The sequence below is a fragment of the Bactrocera tryoni genome, chromosome 4 (assembly GCF_016617805.1).
Source record: "Bactrocera tryoni isolate S06 chromosome 4, CSIRO_BtryS06_freeze2, whole genome shotgun sequence".
In the NCBI taxonomy this organism is placed as follows: Eukaryota; Metazoa; Arthropoda; class Insecta; order Diptera; family Tephritidae; genus Bactrocera; species Bactrocera tryoni.
Window position 1 is genome coordinate 11,445,173 of NC_052502.1, and position 21,207 is coordinate 11,466,379.

Sequence of the window (21,207 nt, forward strand, 5' to 3'; positions counted from 1 at the left end):
CGCTGCAGTTGCCACTGTCATTGCGGTCGCCGCAGACCAGCGGGCGGTGAGGGTCGCGCTGATAATCGCTGGCAATGCCCAGTTGGCGCGGGCGCGGCAGAAGATTCAGCTGGGCGGCGCTGAGAATGCGACTTGGCAGCAATGAAGAACGAAAAAAGTAGTTTCAATTTCTTCTTTTGTTTTAGATTTGTTTTTGTCTTCTCGCTATTGACCGCATGTCTCGAGTCTCGAGTCTAGACAATCACAACGCGACGCGACGCGACGTATCCGAGCATGTCAACATTGTTGCCGAAATCACCACATGTTGGATAGCCGCATGAGGAATCTCAGAGGTTCGCCGGCAAATTGAAGAAATTGAAAACAAGAAAAAAATCCCAAAAGCAAAGCGAAAATAAAATATTGTAGAAATAAAAACAAGCGAAAAGGCCGAAAGAAAAACATTAACAGCAAAAGGAAAATAGCTTGCGAGTATTTGCATATGTTCGACAGCGTGTAATGAAGAAGGCCAGCAGACGCTGTGGCGAAATAATGGAGGCGGGCAGCCAAATTTCCTGCTATGCGACAATGACAACTTTGGACTACTTTCATGTGTTGTTGTTGTTGCCATCATTTGGTTTATTATTGCTGCTACAGCGGATAAATGTTTGTTAGTGTATGTGTATGTGTGAAAATGCTGATTGCTTAGCCAAAGTAATTGATATGGCGGCGAAGCAGTTGCGGCAAATACATATGTACATACTTCTATATTATTTAAATGGATATTGGATGGATATGTACATACATTTTATATACATACATATGTGTAAGTATATATGTACATCATGGCTATAAAAAAGAAACTGTCTGAAACATTACAAATTTTGGCTAACGCTGCGGTGATCTGCATTTTGCCAATACTCGCACATAGTAAGTACAGAGGAAGGGAGGTTAATAATTCCTTTTCTTGAAAAGAAAGGGTATAGGTAGACAATTTATCTAAATAAGTATTGATAGCCGAACGATGGATAGTTTTGCCAATTTTTGGAGTGTTGCGAATCGAACAAGCAAGTGGTATAAATAATTTCGACTGGTATAAAATATAGATGAAGAGAGAAAAAGAGCAAATAAATCATGTAGACCGGTATAATTAAAGATAGAGAAAGAGAGGGACATAGAAAGTGAGAAAAAGAAGCCGGTAACGAAGTCATCACATACTCTCTCTTTTAGTTTAACTGGATATCTTCATTGTTAATTTTTAAAGGAAAACATTGCTCAAACATACGTTCACCAATGAATCTTATTGAGTCACGTAGGAATGCTACCGATCCCGGAAAGTAGTGCATATAAAAGCAACAACCCGAGGCCAATCTACTCGAGTCATATTTTTGAGGCACATTTCTTCTGAGTGTGGAACATGTGTGGAACAATTTTTACTAATAGGGCACCTCAAAAAAAGAGTGGTGTATGTTTCGTGGCAGGAAATCATGTTTCGGAGTATAAAATTTTTCCTGGAGACCTCTTTTTTGGTATATAATGAAAACAGCAAGGTAGAAGTATACTCGTTTTTAGGTTTTATACCAGGCGGGCTAAATCGTTTTGAAAAAAAATTATATTTGTTTTTGGTAAAATTGAATTTTATTACCCAAGAAGTTACCATTCGGATAGAATATGGTGATATTGCAAATTTTCGACACCTTTTTTGTTGTACGATTTGTTGTTATTTTTGATTAGAAATAGATCTCAGTATACGGCTTCCCAACGGTCGTTATTTTGAGTACTGAGGAAGAAGGTCGATTTTTCTAACATTGGGAGAATTGAGAATACGGCGGTTGGAGAAGCAATTCGAAGCTCAATTCGTGTAATATGTCAACGTTTTCATTTATTTAAGATAGGATGTATTGCCTCGATTGTTGATTGAGTGGTTTCCACATTGCACAGAGCTTTCTCATACCATTTTTTTTAAACCAAATCTTTTTTGAGATCTTTAGAGAATCAGCTATCACTATTCATCTAATTTTACAATCATTCAAAATGATTTTGTATGTTTTTTGGTGCTTTTGTACACCCTCGTTTTCATTATCCTCGGTACTCCTAGTGGTAGTCACTTTGCCCGGTCCAGAATCTTTCCAACATTTATGAAGAATACTTTTGGTTTCAGCAGCGATTTTGTTTTCAAGATGAATTAGATCATGGACGAACGAGTTTTCGAAGATAAATTGAAGGTTTGGTCTATCAAAAAAATAGTAGGACAGGCTAAAAGATAGGCTCTTTGGGAATTAAAAACAAAAGAAAACTATTCTATCAATAGTTTTAGTACATTTCCAAACTGTTTAGTAACATTTTTGAAAAAAGAAAATATTTTTCGAGTTACACGCGATCTTCGACGATATTAAAAAAGCCACTATGTTACTGCATTGATTGCAGCTTCTCCTGGATGTAACCTCAACTGGAGGATGTTGTCATTATACGAACCTACATACGAAAAAAATGAAAAATTGGCAATATAGTCAATTTGAATTTTATTTGACGTTTCTGGCCTGGATTAAATAAAAAAAATCCTGTAGATCTTTGTATGGAGAACTATATTCAGAATACATTGTGGCAAAAAAGTACCCGAAAATTGTAATTTAAAATAATCGAGTAAATAACATTTGAAAAAATGTATTTTTCCAAGTTGGTAGGACTGTCCATTATTACTATTTTCAATATCGAAAAAGGAATTTGTCTCAAATTTTTCATTTCTAACCAAACCTCATATGTGGTATCGTTGCGAATAACGGAAAAGACTTATGGTGATTCAGTTTTATCGCAACATAAGCCTAAGGGTGGTCCACGAGTAGTACAAGACTTCACATGTTTCGTTCTGGACGACCTTCAACCTCTTCAGCTGATATTAAATATTAAAAAAGTGAAGGATATGGTGATTGAAAATCATGAAGCAAGTGTTAGAGAGATGTCAAGAGAGCTTAGCATCGTTCGAGAGTTGGTTCGAATGATTTTGGTGGATATTTTGGGTTTGAAACGCGTTTTCGCTCAGCTCATTCCGACAATTTCCACCTGGTCTCGTGAAAGTTTTTTATTTTAGTTTGTTTTCGGTTTTGCTCTAATGTTCTTTGTAGCTTTCACTGATTGGCAAGACATTGGCTGAGGCACAACAGATCATCATGTGGCGGCCTACGTTTCCGGTTATACAAATCTGACTGTCGAATATGATGTCCGTCGCAGAGTGTTGAGTTTTCAATGGGGACCGCTGTTGATTGAAATCGAACGTCCAATGAACATAAATTGGTCTGGTCTGTGCAACTATCCGGCGACTAGTCATATGGATCATACGAAAATCGACGAGGCTTCTGCGGCGGGTGCTTATATAGCGAGCATACGCCAGCGAGTATTGGTGACAGTGAGTGATTGATTGTACGGTAGTGGGGTAAAGATTTTTCTTCAAAATAATAAAAACAGGGGGTCACACTAATAGTAATTTTAAGAGTCTTCATAAAAGTGGGAACGGATCGCATGTTGATGTTATTTATATTCTTTTTATCAGAAGATAATGACAAAAGTCAGTGTCTGCCAGTGAAAATTTAGTAGTGGTAGTCGTGAGAATCTTCTCCGAGGTATTAGTACCCCTCTTCCAACTCACAAATGCCACCAGCTCCTTTCCCAACTTTAAATATTACAAACGAAGGCCTTGAAAAAGCATTAAAAACCATGATATGTAATATATGTATATGTATGTATTCCGATAGTCGGGCGTTGGTGGTGATAACTACATCGTCAGTGGTCTAATCTAAGATAGTAGAGAGTTCGGAGGATCAAGCTTAAAACCCGAATAATTCAGCTGCTTTTTCTCATCTGGAAAGCCGCCTGGACTCATATTTCTTGAATAAAGAGCTTTAAATCGAGGGAGGCGGAAATCGAAGCATATTTAATGGAACCACAAATATAAAGTGTTTACTCTAGAAGTACTCCCTGAAAAAAACTCACTGTCGTAGACTGAATTAGTGGGATTAGGTCAGGTAAATAGCTGATTTCTCGTCAATACACGACTAATGCCACTTGGCCTGCTAGTGACACTTGGTTCATTGTGATCTAGACTGTTGTTAGGTATATATCAAAAAGTCCGTCGTATTATCGACAAAACTAGAGCTTGTCACAAATTTTATTGACACGGCTAATATAAATTCGAGCCAATTCACCGGGTTCGTAAAACGTATGACAACCCAGATGCGTCAACTTTAGCCTGACGAAAGCTGAACAGTGGAGCAAAAACTGTGTTGATGTCTTCCCTCATAGCAACTTCTGAGCAAGTTCCGGCCTTCAGAATCTTTAACCCTCAATGCGTGGAGTGCTAATGGGACAATGTCCAGTTAGACGCCTATCATTACGAGAAGTGAGCCTTGTTAAGAGCTGTAGTTTAACTGACCTTTCACAATCCACTTGAGCCAGAAGTCTTTCGCACTCTACTAGTGCTGGTTGCTGACCAACGCTTGCTGAGCTCACGCATAGCTCATAGATCCAAGGCCTTATCTTGCAAGCTCAACGGCTTTACAATTTCCGACGATTTTCACTCCTTGACGTGCTTTGAGCTCACTGTCAGCGAGCTCTAGGCTCTGCTGTATATCAGCTCTGCTTTCTGCTTACCAAGGAATACAGGATTTGTCCGGGAAGTAATAGGACTGGAGTCGATTTTAAAAAGATTTATTGAACCAATCGATTACAATTTCTTTAAAAGACTTTCCAAAATAGGCTCCTTCTGCGCTCGATGCAGTGCTTCCAGAGCGATTTCCAAGCATTGAAGGCGTCACGGAAGGCATTCTCCGGAATAGCCTTGAGAACCGAGATCCTCTGCTGTCGTCTCGATTTGCTTGCCTTTCATCGGTCTTTTCAGGCCAGGAAAACAAACAAGTCCGTCCACATCTGGGCTGTTCCTACCAACAGCTGTATGTTAATCACATCTCAATCCCTTTCTCTTATATAATATATCAACTCTTTTGTCAAATATGACTTTCCTCCAGCAAATATGTAAATAAAGCTCTGTTTTCCATTGCAGATGTGGCGCCTTGTCTGTGGGTGATCAAGTGCTCTCCATCGACGACACCATAATCGAGAATTCAGCCTACAGTCCGGACGAGGTGATGACAATGTTGGACGCGAACACGGGACGCGGCTACACACAGATGCAAATTATGCCGGCGCACGCGTTGACGCGAAGAGGTACGTTCACACATCTCATACGAATATGGTATGCTATATACCGTTAGAGACAGTGCTTGGGCGAAGCAGTGCATGGACGCGTGTTGTGTCTGCGACTTGTGATTTCTCTTTTCGCTTCTGGATTTGAAGTTGTTGCTTTTTCTTTTCGCCGCTGGTTGTCAGCGTTGACAGCTGAGCGCAGCCGACTTGTCGACATATAATCATGTTGTTGTTGTACTTACAACTTTTCGCATTCTAGAATAGTGAGTTTCGGCGCTGGAATTTTTTCCAAAATTTACAAATGCTGCGTTCTTCGCTGCGTGTTTTCGAGTAATTACAAAAACAAAGTGTTGCAAGCTTTTGATTTATGCGACATTTGCATGTCGTGTGACAAGTAACAATGGCATTGTCATGTCGCTGGCGTAATGTTGCACGTCTGTTGACAATATTTTGCGGTAACGTGCGTTGGTTGGCGCCTAAGTGATGGACGATCAAAAAGTGAGTTGTTCTTGAGTAAAGGGTTACGGGGTTATAGCGGCAGATTTGAAACATTTACGCAATAAATTTGATTTTGATGGGAGATGAATGTGGAGCGATTGAAGAGCGATGCATTTTTTGAACTTTCTTATGCCCGAAAATTAGAAAATACTTTAACCTACATATCTACTTACTGAATAAAATTTCAAGAGATCATCTTTACTGTGCTCTGTCACTTAAAAAGCGAGAGGACAATGCAACAATTACTTTTTTAAATGTATTAAAGACCCTTCAGGGAAACAATGCAGAGAGACTATATAGAGAAAATTAGGTAACTCCCTTCCGGTACCATTTTTTTATAAGATCATTCTAACAGCGATCGGGACCAAAGAAAGGTGCCTGCAGCCGGCGGATACAGTGAACTATATTGAGCTTATCTTGGATAGGAAGCTTTCATGGAAGCGGAATATCGAAGAGAGAGCAAAAAGGCATCGATTGCTCTATGACACCAAAGTCAAGCCCATTATGTTCTATGGTGGAATGTGGTGGCGGGCTCTAAAAAAGACCACACTTGCGCTCATCAGCATGTGTGGTGCCATTTTGAACATAATGGCCGTAGACATCGCTGGAAGGTGTATGTCCGCGAAAGTGGCTATTAGACTCAGAGAATCTGGGTTCTTAAAAGAACGAGTATCTGAACACGCGGATGTCCCTACACACTTTGACTGCATAACGGATCATCTAGATCATGGAGTTTCAACCGAACTCTGGCGGCCTTTTCTCTGCTCATATACCGACGAAGGAGAGAACCTGTAAATGATCAGCGTGACGAGCCGAGTCGATTTAGCTATTTCCGTATGCCCGTTTGTATAATAGCTCTTGAGATATCGATCTGAAATTTCCCGCGCGTCCTTTAGTCACAAAGAACCTACTAATTTGTCGGAATGGTCGATTTCGGGCTGCCATACAAATTGAGCGATCAAAATCAATGTCTTCTATAGAAAACTTTTTTATTTGACCGGGTTTTTTACGAAATTCGGCATAAATATTGTTCAAGACAACGCTACAATATCCGAATATATTGTTTAGATCGAGCCACCACAGCATATACACACATATGTACCTGTCATACCAGATGAGCGATCAAATCCCAGATAAAGATATTTTTGCACCCTTTTATACTAAACGAAACGCACATGTGAATGGAATTATGTATATCTATTTAACTGTAGGTATTTTTTCTTTTATACAAACTACTTCCGGTATTATCTAACAAAATTTCCCATTAAAGCCTGATATTACTCATACGCAATGTGCGCCAGCCTATTGTATACTTTTACGGGCTACAGTACATATCTTCAGCAGTAAATATAATTGTATTGACAGCAAAAAGAAACAAACATATTTTTACAAGTCATAAATACATACACACATATTCCGGGCATATAAAATTGCGCTCATCGCGGTACTTCGCATGCGAATTGTGGTTCCAATAACGCATAATCTCCAAATTACCAGCCAGTATACAACCAATTGGCGGCCGCCATAAAACAGAAAGTAATATGAAAACGCTAAAAAATGTGGATAAACACGCAAACAGCGATGGCGCCCACATCAAAACGATCTGCGCTGAAGATCTGTAAGGCGAAGTGTTGGCGGAGCCACTGTCAGCCGCAATTTGACTTATGTCAATATGAATTTGTGACATTTGCTGATCATAAAATAACACACAGACACATACATACACACTCATATAAAAACAAATTGGCTTGCGTAGGGAATCGTAAGCACAGTGGTACATATAGCCGTGCAGCAGCCTGCGGATTAAGTTCTCAGAGTTGTTGCTTTGTGAAAACTCCATTAAATCGGTGAGACACACTTCGAGTGTGACAAGCGGCACTGTGGCATAAAGCCATTTGCTATTTTTAAGTTTTTATTTCAAAACACATTTCTTTTGATCAAACGAGATATGCAACAACAAATGTTGCTGTTGTTGTGTTTGATTAAGGGACTTTATTAAATTTTATTACATTTCCGTGTGCCATTTAGAAATCAAAAGCATAAATTTGCCGTAATTATTACGTTGATAATCTGTTGTTACTTCGTGAACGTTCGTTCGCTTAATTCGATTTTTTTATTGCGGAAAACTCTTAGTGGAGTTGGCAGTATTTTTTGTTTTTGGTGGGAACTTCGGCCGAGGGAAGTTGAGTTGGATTGCTCTTTTTGGGTTTTTCAAGTGTTTCACGATAAGAAAAGATAGAGAGAGAGAGAGAGAGAAAGAAGGAAAAAGAGACATAAGTTGTGTGTGAGAGGGAGTGGAAGAGAGATCATTGGTTTTTAGATCTATTCATCTTGAAACACTTTGTCAGGTCTTAAAACTTCCAACAAACTTTTAAGAATTTTAGTGTTTTTCATATTAATTGTATAGAACTAAAATGAAATTACCTAAGCTTCGGATAGAGATTTTCTTTCTTTCGTCATGCCATCTGGTTAAGTTATTAAGGAGGAAACATCGAAGTAAATTGTCCATTATTTCACTTTTTTTTTAATTTTGACAGTTTTTTGAATTAGCTGATTTTTAGGATCTCGCGAGAAAGAACAAAAATTATCAAATTTTTAAGAAAATTAGAGAAGGAAAGAATGTGGCTCTCTCGTTTCAAATTTTTTCAAAATAGGCCCAGAATTCAGTTATATTATATAGATAAGGGTTTGTCAAATGACTACCGCGGCTGATTCGAATAAACTCCAGTCGTGAGGTCAAGTTTAAGAACACTTTTTGCATCAATGAGGACTGTATGCCAGCAATGACACGCCGCATATTTTTTTTCAAGGCCTCAATCATCTAGGGCCTACCTGTGAAAATAAATAACTTCATATAACCCTACAATAAAGTTTCCATCGGTCTTAAATCGCACGATATAGAAGCCACGTGGCAGGCCCACGATGTGAGTCTCACCAAAAGTTTGCTACAATAACTTGATGATTTCGTTAGCTGACATCATGTTCGAACGAAAGATGGTCCACATCAACATCCTTTAATTCAGGCACGAAAAAGTCATAAATCATGGCTCTATTGTGTTCCCCATTCCTTCATTTTTGAAGAAAAACAAGTATGAACCAATGATTCCCTCTGCCCATAGAGCACACCTAACATTGACTAACTTGATTTAACGACGTTTAAACAATTTCTTTTGGATTATCATAGCTCTAACTTGTTTATCGATGTGCCATACTTTATCACTGAACAAAAATTTCTTGTAAACATTTGGATCGGTGACCATCTCATTTTGGGACCATTTATCGAAGGTGCGACGCGTGGCTATCAACGTTCGGTTTCTATTCTTGCACGAGTTGGAGTTTGTAGTCCCGAAAGCCAAAATACTTCCGTGAAATTTTCCATAAAGTGGATGGACACAACTCCAACTATTTCACGAGATGGCGGTTGGACTTATTTGAGTCTTCTTCGATAACCTATTCCACAGCAGCAATAACGTCTCCGACGAGCAAACGTGCTGCAAAACCAATCCATTGCCAATCAAATTCCTGACTCAACTGGGTGATATTGTTTACAGAATATTGGACGCAGCGCGCGAAGGAAACAATTCTTTTAGTAGTAAATTTGAACGATAAGCAAATGTTGTTTGGGGTCTGTTCAATATAACATGGCAAACTATTTGTCAATTGTGTATAATTCAAGTAACCGATCTTCAAAGGAATAATTTTGAGTGAAGCAACTTTTGTTATTGTGAAAAAATGGCTAAAAAGGAACTTCGCTTAAAAAAAAACTGATTTTTGAAGAAGAAAATATACAGTTAAAACTTGGCTTGATGATCAGTTTGCAGACACTCCACCAGGAATATCAATTATCAAGGATTGGTAAGCCAAGTTTAGACATGATGAAATAAACACCGAAAACGATAAAAGCAGTGGACGCCCAAAAGCGGTTGTTACCGACGAAAACATCAAAAAAAAGTGCACAAAATAGTTTTGGATGAGCGTGAAGTAAAGTTGTTCGAGAAAGCAGTCAATCTAAAGATATCAAGTGATCATGTACATCATGCCATTCACGAATATTTGGGCATTAGAAAGCGCTGCGCAAAGTGGTTGCCGCGCAAGCTCAATTTTGACCAAAAACAACGACAAGTTGATGATTCGGAGCAGTCTTTGGAGATGTTCAAACGTAACAAACCCGGGTTTTTGCATCAATATATGACAATGGATGAAACAAGGCATCATTTCACTCCGAAATCCAATTGGCAGTCAACCGAGTGAACTGCATACAATTAACCCGCTCTGAAGCGTTGAAAACGGTACAGTCGGCTGGCAAGGTTATGGCCTCCGTATTTTGGGTTGCGGATGGAATAATTTCTATTGACTTCCTTAAAAAAGAAAGGACAACCAGCAGTGACTATTATATAGTATTATTGCACCTTTTGAAGGACGAAATCATCGAAAAACGGTCGCATTTGAAGAAAAAGATAGTGCTGTTTCATCAAGGCATTGCTCCATGTCAGAGATCAGTGCAAACGTTGGCAAAAATACATGAATTGGGTTTGGAATTGCTTCCGCATTCATCGTGTTCTACAGATCTGGCTTCCAGTGGCTATTATCTGTTCTCAGATCTGAAGATAATACTCGCTGATATACAGTTTTCGACGACTGAAGAGGTGATCGCCGAAACTGAGGCATATTTGGAAGCAAAGGACAAATCCTACTAAAATGGTAACGAAGAGTTGGAGAGGCGCTATAATCAGTGTATCGCCTTTGAAGGCCAAAGGGGTGTTTAAATATGGTAGACCGGGGACTTTTCAATTTATCTGGTTTATCTGTTAAAAGATACATTGAACAATTTTACAGATTAAAATAAATTTTGAATTTTTGTTGTGTATTTCAATCATCTGTCTATTGTCTAGTGCAGTATTTCTGGTACTTCAAAATTCCAGAAAAATGTTATACAAATATGCTTAAGGTCCCTAAGAACATAATACCTTACAAAATTAACTTATGATATTCCAAATTCATGATTTTCGAGCATAATGCCATAAATCTTGTGAAATATAAAATATTTTTAAGAGACAGATATTGGAAAACAACTTAAACTTTTAGGGAAAGGTCACATAGAACAAATCGGGAGATATTGTAAGGGCATTTAAAGGTGTCTAATGGATACATGGTAGGAAGTATACATGTTTCTTTGTATGTATAGTACGTCTGTATGAAAATATATGTATAAGTCTGTGTTTGGGTGTATGTACAGCTAACCCTTTGACTTGTAGGGATTTGATAAAACAACATAAAATCGTCGTGGAAATATGTTTAACAACTCCAATAAATTCATTACACACATACAAGCATAAACACATACTCTCACACATTATTACATGGAAGAGATTTGTTTTTCCGCTTTTATTGAAATATTTATTGGTTAACGAATTTTTAGAACGCGCAGCTTTTTCGATTCAACTCTAGAAAGTTCATATACATACATATGTATATATACATTTATGTAGTATTTATGTATGTAATATATATATGTGTGTTCGTATATATATATATAGAATTGTTCATTGATAGCGCACCAAGTTTGGTTGAAATCTTCCGAAGGTAAAGATGATGCGTAAAACTAAAGGCCACCGCAAATCTTTTAAGTCCCATAAGCGTGAGCGCGTGCGGTAAACATAATTTCCATTAAACAATATTGATGGGGTCGCTAAAAATAGCGTCGCGGGCAGCAAGCTTGTTGCCCGGAAATGAACTGAAAGAACTTTCACTCAACTGCCGCCAGAACTCACAACTCATCATTGCCTCAATCAAATGCACTCTTCAACACACAAGCACAAGCACACACACACACACACACAGACACGGGCGCGCGCGTCTGTTAACAATATTCAATATTTCACGTTTTATACATTTTCCACACATTTGCGCTTTTAGGTCACACCACGCTCGGCAGTCCCAAGTATGGTTTCAGCACGCTGGAGTCACGCAAGTCACGGCAGCGACAACGCTTTGTACGGAAAAGTTCGCTGCCCCTAGATGGAGGTGGCGCAGGCAGCGGCGGCGGCGCTGGTGGTGGAGGTTGTGGCGCGGGGAGCAGTTGCAACGGCGGCGGTAGCACGGGCAGCAATAGCGGCACAGCGAGCAATGTCAGCGGTGGCAGCAGCGCCAGCGGCAGCAGCACCGGTGTGAACAGCAGCGCTTCAACGACTGGCGTTGGCGTTGGCGGTATGGGCGTGGGGGTGGGCACACTGCATCATCCCAGCGCTATTGGTATTTGTCGGTCCGAAACGTTTCCCGTGCTGCTGGACTGTAGCCAGGGTTCTGGCATTGTGCTCGGGCTGACGACCGCTTGCGGACGCGCCGTGACCATTGCGCAAGTGTTGGCCGATTCGGTGGCCGATCGTAGCGGCTCGATACAGAAGGGCGATCGCATTGTGGCCATCAATAAAATGTACAATTTGGATGTGCAGACGATGCGGCAGTTGTTGGGCGAGAATCGTACGTTGCAGTCGGGGAAGTCAACACAATCAGCGGCCGCTAATTGGTTGGAATTGGAGATCGAAATCGATATGGCTGATTCGGTGGTGCCGTCGAGCGGTGTGTACAATGTGAAATTGCTGCGCGCTGGCAAATCTGGTTTGGGTATTAGCGTAAATGGTTCTAGTCATGGTGGTTTTGTTATCTCTGATGTGAAACCCGGTAGTCCGGCGCATCGTACGGGCTCACTACGTGGCGGCGATATACTTTTGGCGGTGGACAATCATCCCGTTCAGCATTATAATGTGGACTCACTGCTGAAGGAGAGTCCATCGGCTATGGATTTCACCACTCTAACAGTGAAGCGTGTTATGTTGCCGGACTTCTTGTTCGATGCTCAACAGAAAATGCCAAATCCCATTTATAGCAATTGCCCGGCCAGTCCGAGTGAACATGATTTGTACAGCACCGCCGCCTATGTCACGTCCAAGTTCAATGATTGCTTGTCTTTGAAGTCGACAACGCCACAATCAGATTTTTACCACAATACCGCCGGCATTGACGATGGTTGTAGTCTGCAGTCGGTGCAAATGCGTCATCATCCACATCCCTGCAATACGTGGAGTGCCAATACGTCCGCGATGGGTCGCTCGTTTGCAGCGCAGAATACACAGAGTTTGACCACGGAGCTGCCGGACAATGAGGACAATAATTATCAAGACTTTACCGGCTACGATTTGGATCGCTATGCGAGGTGAGTTGAAAGAATGGTTTAACCACCACCAATGGAGAACAAAGTCTACGGTTCCGCAGCCAGCTCGAGCAGCAAAAGCAGTGGCAGCAGTCTACACCAGATCATCTTCACTGTGCGTTTGGAACCGAAAGGTGGCCTGTTGGGCATAACGCTCGCCGGCAGTGAGGACATTAGCAAACCCATAACGATCAGTGGCATTGTGGAAGGTAAGTGTCTAATGGGTTTAGTACTGCCGCATCTTTACTTTAACGAATTCACATTTCTTAGGCGGCATTGCGCACAAACACGGCCAAATACATGTTGGCGATCAGCTGTTGGCCATCAATGAGGATTCGGTGCAAGGCATGCCGCTCTCACAGGCGACCAATATTCTGCAAAATCTCGGCGAAACTGTGGATCTGAAGATACTGCGCGCACACGAAATCGCCAGCATTATGGCAGGTGGGAATTTGGAAGGTGTCAACATGCCACAACCGCAAGCCATTTACGCGAAAGTACAACGACGGCCGCGCAGCCCTTCATCGCAGACGGATGCCGGGTCGGCCAGTGGCAAGGACGGCGGCAAGCATCGTGTATTCCATGTGACCTTGAAGAAGGACAAAGTATACGATGACTATGGGTTTTCCGTGTCGGATGGTTTGTACGAGCGTGGTGTGTTCATCAATCGCATACGTTCCGGCGGGCCGGCGGACTTGAGCGGCGTGCTCAAGCCGTTCGACAGAATTATGCAGGTTTGTACTGGGGATTGTGATTTCTTTTACTATTTTTGTTGTAATTAATGTGTGTAAATCTGCAGGTGAATGAGATGAAGACGCAGGACTTTGATTGTTGCCTGACAGTGCCTTTGATCGCGGCCGCCGGCGACAAGATCGAGCTGATCATACAGCGCACGGAATGATCGTGGCGCCTGCCAGAGCAGCTGGTCTACAAATATAAATACTGACAATGCGTGTGCCTTTCTTTAACGTCTAACTTCAAAGCACGAATTTCGAGTTTCGTTTTGTTTAACCAAATAAAAGTGTAGTATTTACCAAAAACTAAAAGAAAATGCGAAAATGGCGCCGAGAGGGGTCGTGAGCTCACATGTCACTTGAAGCACCGTCGCAGAAACCATACCAAATATTAATTAAATTAATCTTATGTATATTAAGGGTTCTAGCTTTAAGCGCGAAAGAAATATTTTTTGTTTACGATTTTGTTTTGAAATATATAAATTAAATTTTTCTAGTAGTTAGCAACAGACCGCAGTGCCATTGACTTACGAATTAAAGCTTTTGATACAAATTTGTTTTAATATTTATGAAAAGTGTCTACTTCCAGCTTTAAAAAGGACAAATAAACTGACAATAATGCAACCGTAGTGGCATACTTACATACATACATACACATATACAGACATATATGCGCCTAATTATAAGATATATGTATTCGAATACTTACATATATACCTAAACACTTATATATGCAGTGTACCGTTATGCATGTATTACATAACATATGTCCAGGTATATATACATATATGTATATGTCTTTCATACGATTTTGCAAAAAGTGTATTTTGTAAATTTTCCATTTGTTTATAGCGTTAAGGTATATTATATAACACTACTTATATACTTTATGTACTCGTATGTCATTTGAATGCAATAAATGTATATTTTAAAGAATTTGATTTGAGATACGAAGGTTTGCAAATTGTTCACACTGTTTTCATATTAATATAGGTCATAGGTACAGAGTGATCCATTTCGAGGTTCCCTACCTTTTTAAAGAAAAAACACAGAAACTTTAGATTTAATCGAAAATTCGAAAGAACATTCTTTCATTTCTCACCGAAATATACTCTCAATAAATCCATTGGTTGATGCGATCTGTGTGAAGTGGCGCCGTCTTGTTGAAACAAAATGTTGCCGAAATCACAAGCTTCAATTTCAGGCATCAAATAGTCGGTTAGCATGGCGCGGTAACGATCGCCATTGACGGTTACGTTCTCACCGGCAACATTTTTGAAGAAAAATGTGGACAGACGATTCCACCGGCCATCAACCCACATCAAACCGTCGTTTTTCTGGATGAAATTACAGCTCTTGAACCACTTCAGGTTGCTCTTCATACCAAATGCGACAATTTTACTTGTTTACATACGGATGGAGTCAGAAATGGACCTCATGGCTGAGCAAAATTTGGCTTGATAACGTCGGATCTTATTGGAACTTTTCAAGAGGACATAGAGCTCAGCGATATCGCAAGACGTTCCATTTGTCAGTCCGAGTTGCCGTGAACGGCGCTACGGCTGCCATATTTTCTTCAGTGCGTGCCGGACGCGTTCCATTCGGTTAAATATTAGCCAATAATGAATGCTGGGTCTGAAGATGGGTGATGGTGTTGAGAATACTACGCTCAGTAGGACGATTTTGTTGACCATAAGTTGAGGAAAGCGGGCTAAAAACATTCTTTACAGAACGTGAATTTTCGTAATAAAGTTGAACGATTTGCAAACGTTGTTTACTCATAAGTCTTGCCATGAGGAAATGCCAAATAAAATACCTACTCGGATCACCCGTTAGAAAAAACAGGGCTGCGTTTTGAATAGTATTCACATTTATTGGTTTATAAAATGTTCTAGTATCGAGCTTTTAAAAATATAAAATTATTGACAATTTACTTTAAATTTTAGATTAAATTTTTTCGAAAAAAAATTTTTTTTTGGTAATTCCCTATTTTGCAAGAAATTAAATTTTTCATTATTTCTTCATTCATTACATTAATTATTATGATACAGTTCAACACATCATATTTCGTTAGAGAAAGCTTTAGAAGCAGAAAAGGAGTAGATGTAGGGGCTGCATTTATACAAAGCTCCCGGCTACAAAGGAATTCCTGGAAGCGAAATGGCTGATGAGTGTCATACGTCTCGCTACAATTAAATTTCCGAACAGGCTGACAGACGGATCAGGGCGAGATGAAATGCTTTAAGCACATGCATGACCGCCAAGATCATCGAAGGCAAACTCGCATGATTTAAACTAACACAGTTTCGAAAGCACTGCGGGACGGTTGTTGGCCCGCCCTAAAGACTGGTCACAACTTACTGACGTGCTGGATGGATTGAATAACGACGATACATGAAGAAAGTGCAAAAAAGTAGGCATGAAAAAGACGCTGGAACACTTTCTATGTCACTAACCAGCATTGGATGAAACTCGTCGTAAAAATCGAGGAGCTTCGCAGAAAGAATCAAAAGTAGTTATACTTGTAAGTCGCTCTTAAAGTCCGCAAGCGTTGACAACTTCGAAGACACGCGATAACGGAAATGAATACAAAAATCATTTAGTAAGTATTTTAATCTCTAGAAATTTTTTTGATCTAATACTCAGAAAATTGATGTTTTCCTACATTTTAATAAATTTTTGCTAGTAGTTTTTATTTAAGCATTAAAATTGTAAACGTGTTTGACAATTTTCCCTTTTCTTATTGATTAATTACTCTCAACATTTTGTGTTTATTTGCAATTTCTAAGCAACTTTCAACAATGCAGATCAAACTGTGCATTACAAAGCTTTTACGAACTTTTACTTACAGTGGCTTTAAACATTCACATATGTATATGACTCTCACAGATACAAAATAATTTCAGCGGAGCAGATTTTTTGTTTGCGTCTCTTCTTAATTCGCGCTACAGTTAATACAGGAAACAATATAAAAGTTCGAAACCATACTTTGGGGCAGAAGTAAATACAAATTTTCTTCCACTTTAGCCATGTTTAACAAATTGTTGACATTTATATGCACAGCTTCTGCTTTCACCAATTATTCAGCAATTATGAGCCATAATATTAGATCAGCTATTAAAGAAAGCTCACCTTAAGGTGGATAAGGAAGGTCCTTACTTGCATTAGACTTGCAAGATCATGGCAATCGTCATAACTGAAGCACTCAAAATCCACATTTTGCGGCGATTCAAACTTTAGTGAAATACCAGCAAGAGTAGAAATAATATTTTGAAAATCACGCTAATGTTTGATATGATTTCAAAGCACACATTTAGTTGGGTTTTTTATTGATAAGCCCGTTAAAAAAAAAGAGAAAAACCGCAACAAACTAATATTCGCACATTCATTCGTTAGCCAAAGATTGAATTGTCGAAAAAACACTTAAAAAAATCGAGCTAGTAATTAAAAACACTTATGTATATGTGATAATTGCATTTCTCTCTAAATTTTTTCTAATATAAAAATATACGGAATTACTTAAACATTTAAGCTATGCACTGGCTCCTGAGTAACTTGTCCAAATATATTTCTATTTTAGCATTTTATTATATAAATAAAGGTGCGATGAAACTGGAATGGAACATTCGAGAGAACTTTTTTCCGCAAAGTCTTTGTAGCCGTCCGAGTAAGCGACGAATATCAAAGAAGATAGAAACGCGAACTGCATGAGCTCTACGGCATTATGGATATAGTTAAGTGCCTAAAAATCCAAGGTTGAGCTTCCAAGGTCATGTCGATGAAGTTGAGACTCCAGCGAAAAGCTCCTACGTACCGAAAACCATGGGTGAAGAACGGAAGCAAGGGTACCAACGCATGCAATGGAAGGACGAAGTGCATAGCGACCTGCCTGCACTTGGTATATACTACTGGCGTGACATCGCAGAGGCAATAAGTGACATTTTGTGCTCTCGGCACAGACCGATACACGGTTGAAGTGCCAACGGAGAAGAGGAAGCAATGAAGCTAAATAAAGTGTCTATCAACAACACCGTGATGTTTTATGTACTTTATGATTTCAACAAAATCTCCGCCAAATGGTCACCACCGCTCCGTTTGCATTTCTCAACCCGTTTACACAAATTTTCTTTGATCCAGTGCAGCGTTTTGACTGGCCGAATGTTGTCTTTGAGCTCATAGAGCGTTGTTGGTTGATTTAAAATAACCCCTAGAGAAAATAATGTAGAGACGTTAAATCGCATGATCCCGGCGGTAAATTAACTGGGGACATTTGTCGATATTAATGAGTCGTCACTGTTTATACGTGAAACATGTGATGGCGCAAGTAGTGATGGTCCGCGTCAGGTCAGTCAATGTCAATGTCAGACGTTAATTACTCTATTTCCCTCAAACAATAAATATTTGGCAGCTGCACAGAAAGGGTTTAAATTTTTGACAATTTACAACAAAAATTGTCCGCTCTTTGTCAATTTAATTGAGGACATCTTCATAAACTGGACTTTTCTTCTATCATTGAGCACTTTTCTCAGGCAATTATAACTTAATTGCCTCATTTGATGGTAAATTGTTAACAATTAAGAATTAGTTTACAAAATTTTTCTAGTTTGATTAAGATCTAACTATGCTTTTTAGGTATTTGTTGGCGCTCTAATTGATTCCATTAAGAGTCTGTCTGAAAGTCATGTTTGGAAGAACCTCATTAAGGCTTTCTAAAGTAATTCTTTGCGCTTTTTCTTTAATTCCTTTTACAAGCAGGCATTTTATGAGGCAAATTCATAAATTTAGTTATTCGACGACACGAGATTCTTCCAGTTGATGTGTCAATCAAAGGCCGATCGCGGCTCAATTACAGACTGAAGCTTTGAATATAGTACTCGTAATTATGTAAATATTTGTATGCTGACAAGCGTCACAGCAATTAGTCAACGCGTGTAAACAAGCTGTTTACAATAATTTCAGAAGCTGATTAAAGATTAAAACTAAAATTATATAGAAATACGTTTTACAATCTCCACAAACATTATTTGCAAATATTCATAATTATATACGATTATGTTCATTGGTATATGTGTGTGTTTGTTTGTGTCTATGTTTGCATGTAGGAGTACCTACGTCAGCACAGTTGTTAACGCTAATGATTGTGGTAAATTAGTATTTTGACAGAAAATTAAATAAATAATAAAATATTGAACTTTGGATTTGCTCAACGAGCTCTTGACCCGGATTATACATTTTTAAGTTTAATTAAATCCGACATTTAATTAATAAGAATTCAGAAGTTATTTTCATAGAAAATTTGTTAACAAAAACTGATTCTTACCCACAAGAATATTTTACGGAAGAGTATAGCGGAGGGGTATATAATTGGTTTGAAATTTGTAGGCACATTACAATGAGAGTTAACGGTGGTTAATAGAAACGAAGGGTGGATATACACTCCAACTATATATGCCGCTTAAAGAACCACCAAGAAAAGGAAGAGGAGAAAAGGGTATCTATCTCTCAATTGTTGCCACAGTCAGAGTATCTGTTGAGGAGGTTTGTAGGTATAACTGACTGGAATGCGAAAAGGGTCCTTATCGGTAGAGGATATCGCCGTGTTTGGGAAAATATAATGAATTTGTGAGGAAGGTCATGAGGAAAGTTTTCTGAGCGCAATTGAGAGTGGCCAGAAACGATTCTAATACATGTGCCTCAAGCAGCTCACGACTTCCAGTTTAGACGAAGAATCCTCTGGTTAGCCAAAAAGAACATATGTTTGAAGGCGAGCTCAACTGAGAAGGCATAACATCCCTCTCCACGGACTGTCCGGTCTCTTAATTGGGAAGGTGTCGCTGCCCAACTAGTTGAAGTCCTTGTAAAAATACAGGCCGACATCACTGCCGTCCAAGAAATGCGATGGACGGGACAAAGTCTGAAGTGGGAAGGTCCTTCTGGCATTTACTACAGTGGCCATATGATGGAGCGCAAATTCGGTATGGGACTCGTGGTCGGAGAGGGATTTTGTTTCCGTCGAACCACAATCCGATTCAAAGCGATGGTCTTCAACATATTGTTGATTTGCGCCTACGACCCGTTGGAAGAGAAGGAGCTAATAAAGAAGAAGAAGTTTGACCTCGGGTTATATGTATATGTTAAGAGTTCGCAACCAGGAAAGAAAAATTGAGCCTTTATGAATATTTCAATACCACTCATTTGGAGAAGATTCATTTTGATATGGAATTTATGAATAAAATAAGTTTTTGACTCACTCACTAAGTTGTACCACGATCCAACTAGCGAAACGACGCAAATACCCAACCAGAAAAACACCCATGCCTATCACGGAAATCGAAAATATTTACCATTACCTTTCTGCATACGTAAGACTCTCGAAGAAGACATTGTGCTTTGGAGGCAAATAAATAATATTTACTATAATTTCCAAAAACAACAAGTAAACCATTGCAAATAACAAGAAATACAGCAAGAAAGCAAAAGTTAGGTGGGGCCGAGCGCCCCCCAATGAGGAATTAAATATACCGCTAATTTCCATTTAATTTGTTCTTCGATCTACAAACACACACCTACATACATATTTGTTATTGTCTCTGCGCAGTCTGAAAGTCCAAGCGACCATGCGGCAGTTGCAGCGCCGAGTTGTTTACCTCCCCTGATAAGAGCACTTGTCGCTGGTCAGCACAAGAATCTGTCTCGGGGCGCGCAGCGATTGACGTCAATCGATTATAATCCTGTTAAAATAATGTAAAAGCAATATAAACGCTTACAAACATGCATGCATATATATATATATATAGCGCAATTATTATGGATCAAGCAAGGTCCTCCTTGCTGGACTTTGCTCTGTTGACAACTTGCCGGAGGCAAACGCGCTGTATAGCGTACGCCACCGCTGATAAGACTCAGATGCTGGCGGTGTTTAAAGCTGCAAAATGCGCGTAATGAGCACGATTATAAACGAATTATTTCGGTATTACCTTTACGAGGGTACCGCATAGGAAACTGGTTTTGGTGATGACTAAATGAAGAAGCGCCATGTAAAGTTACGACAATGAGGAAATGTTTGTGATTTGAAATATTTGGATAAGAGAGAGAGAGAGAAGAGTCTCAGAGGAATTATTGTATTAGGGAGAGAGAGAGGGAAAATGACGCTATCAGAGTATCGCTGATTATAGGTAAAACGAACGATGTGGTACTCTTTAAAGAAAAGCTGTTAGTATTCTTCTTTTGACGTATTATATCTATTCTTTGTATGAAAACTTATGTTATCGCCTTGCGATTGAGTGTACACTCCGAAGAAATAAGAAAACAGTAGATGAGTCATTAAAAGCCTAAATTATAATTTTTTTAGCCATTGTCTGCTCTAATCCGTCAGTCGTAAAGCCTATTTACAGATTAATTTTAAGATAATCTAATATTTCGGACATTGAAAATTACTTTTGGTTTTTATTTCGTTTTTGATAAAGAGCTCGGTAACTGTGTTAGGGTTCGACTAAAAGCTACTATATAGGCATTATATTATTCATAAGAAACATTTCGGATATTGAAAAGATGATCGATAATGATACAAAACTCAACTTCACTTTACTTTAA

General features: G+C 39.3%; 1 protein-coding gene across 1 annotated transcript in view; it reads left to right on the plus strand.

The window, feature by feature from the left end:
* Nucleotides 1-14,525, plus strand: part of LOC120773640 (glutamate receptor-interacting protein 2-like) — a 17,195-nt gene extending 2,670 nt beyond the window's left edge. The window contains 4 exon segments of the mRNA XM_040102648.1: nucleotides 5,012-5,193; nucleotides 11,587-13,089; nucleotides 13,151-13,614; nucleotides 13,680-14,525. Of these exon segments, the coding sequence (XP_039958582.1) occupies nucleotides 5,012-5,193; nucleotides 11,587-13,089; nucleotides 13,151-13,614; nucleotides 13,680-13,781 (2,251 nt within the window). The 3' untranslated portion in view covers nucleotides 13,782-14,525.
* Nucleotides 14,526-21,207: the final 6,682 nt, after the last annotated feature.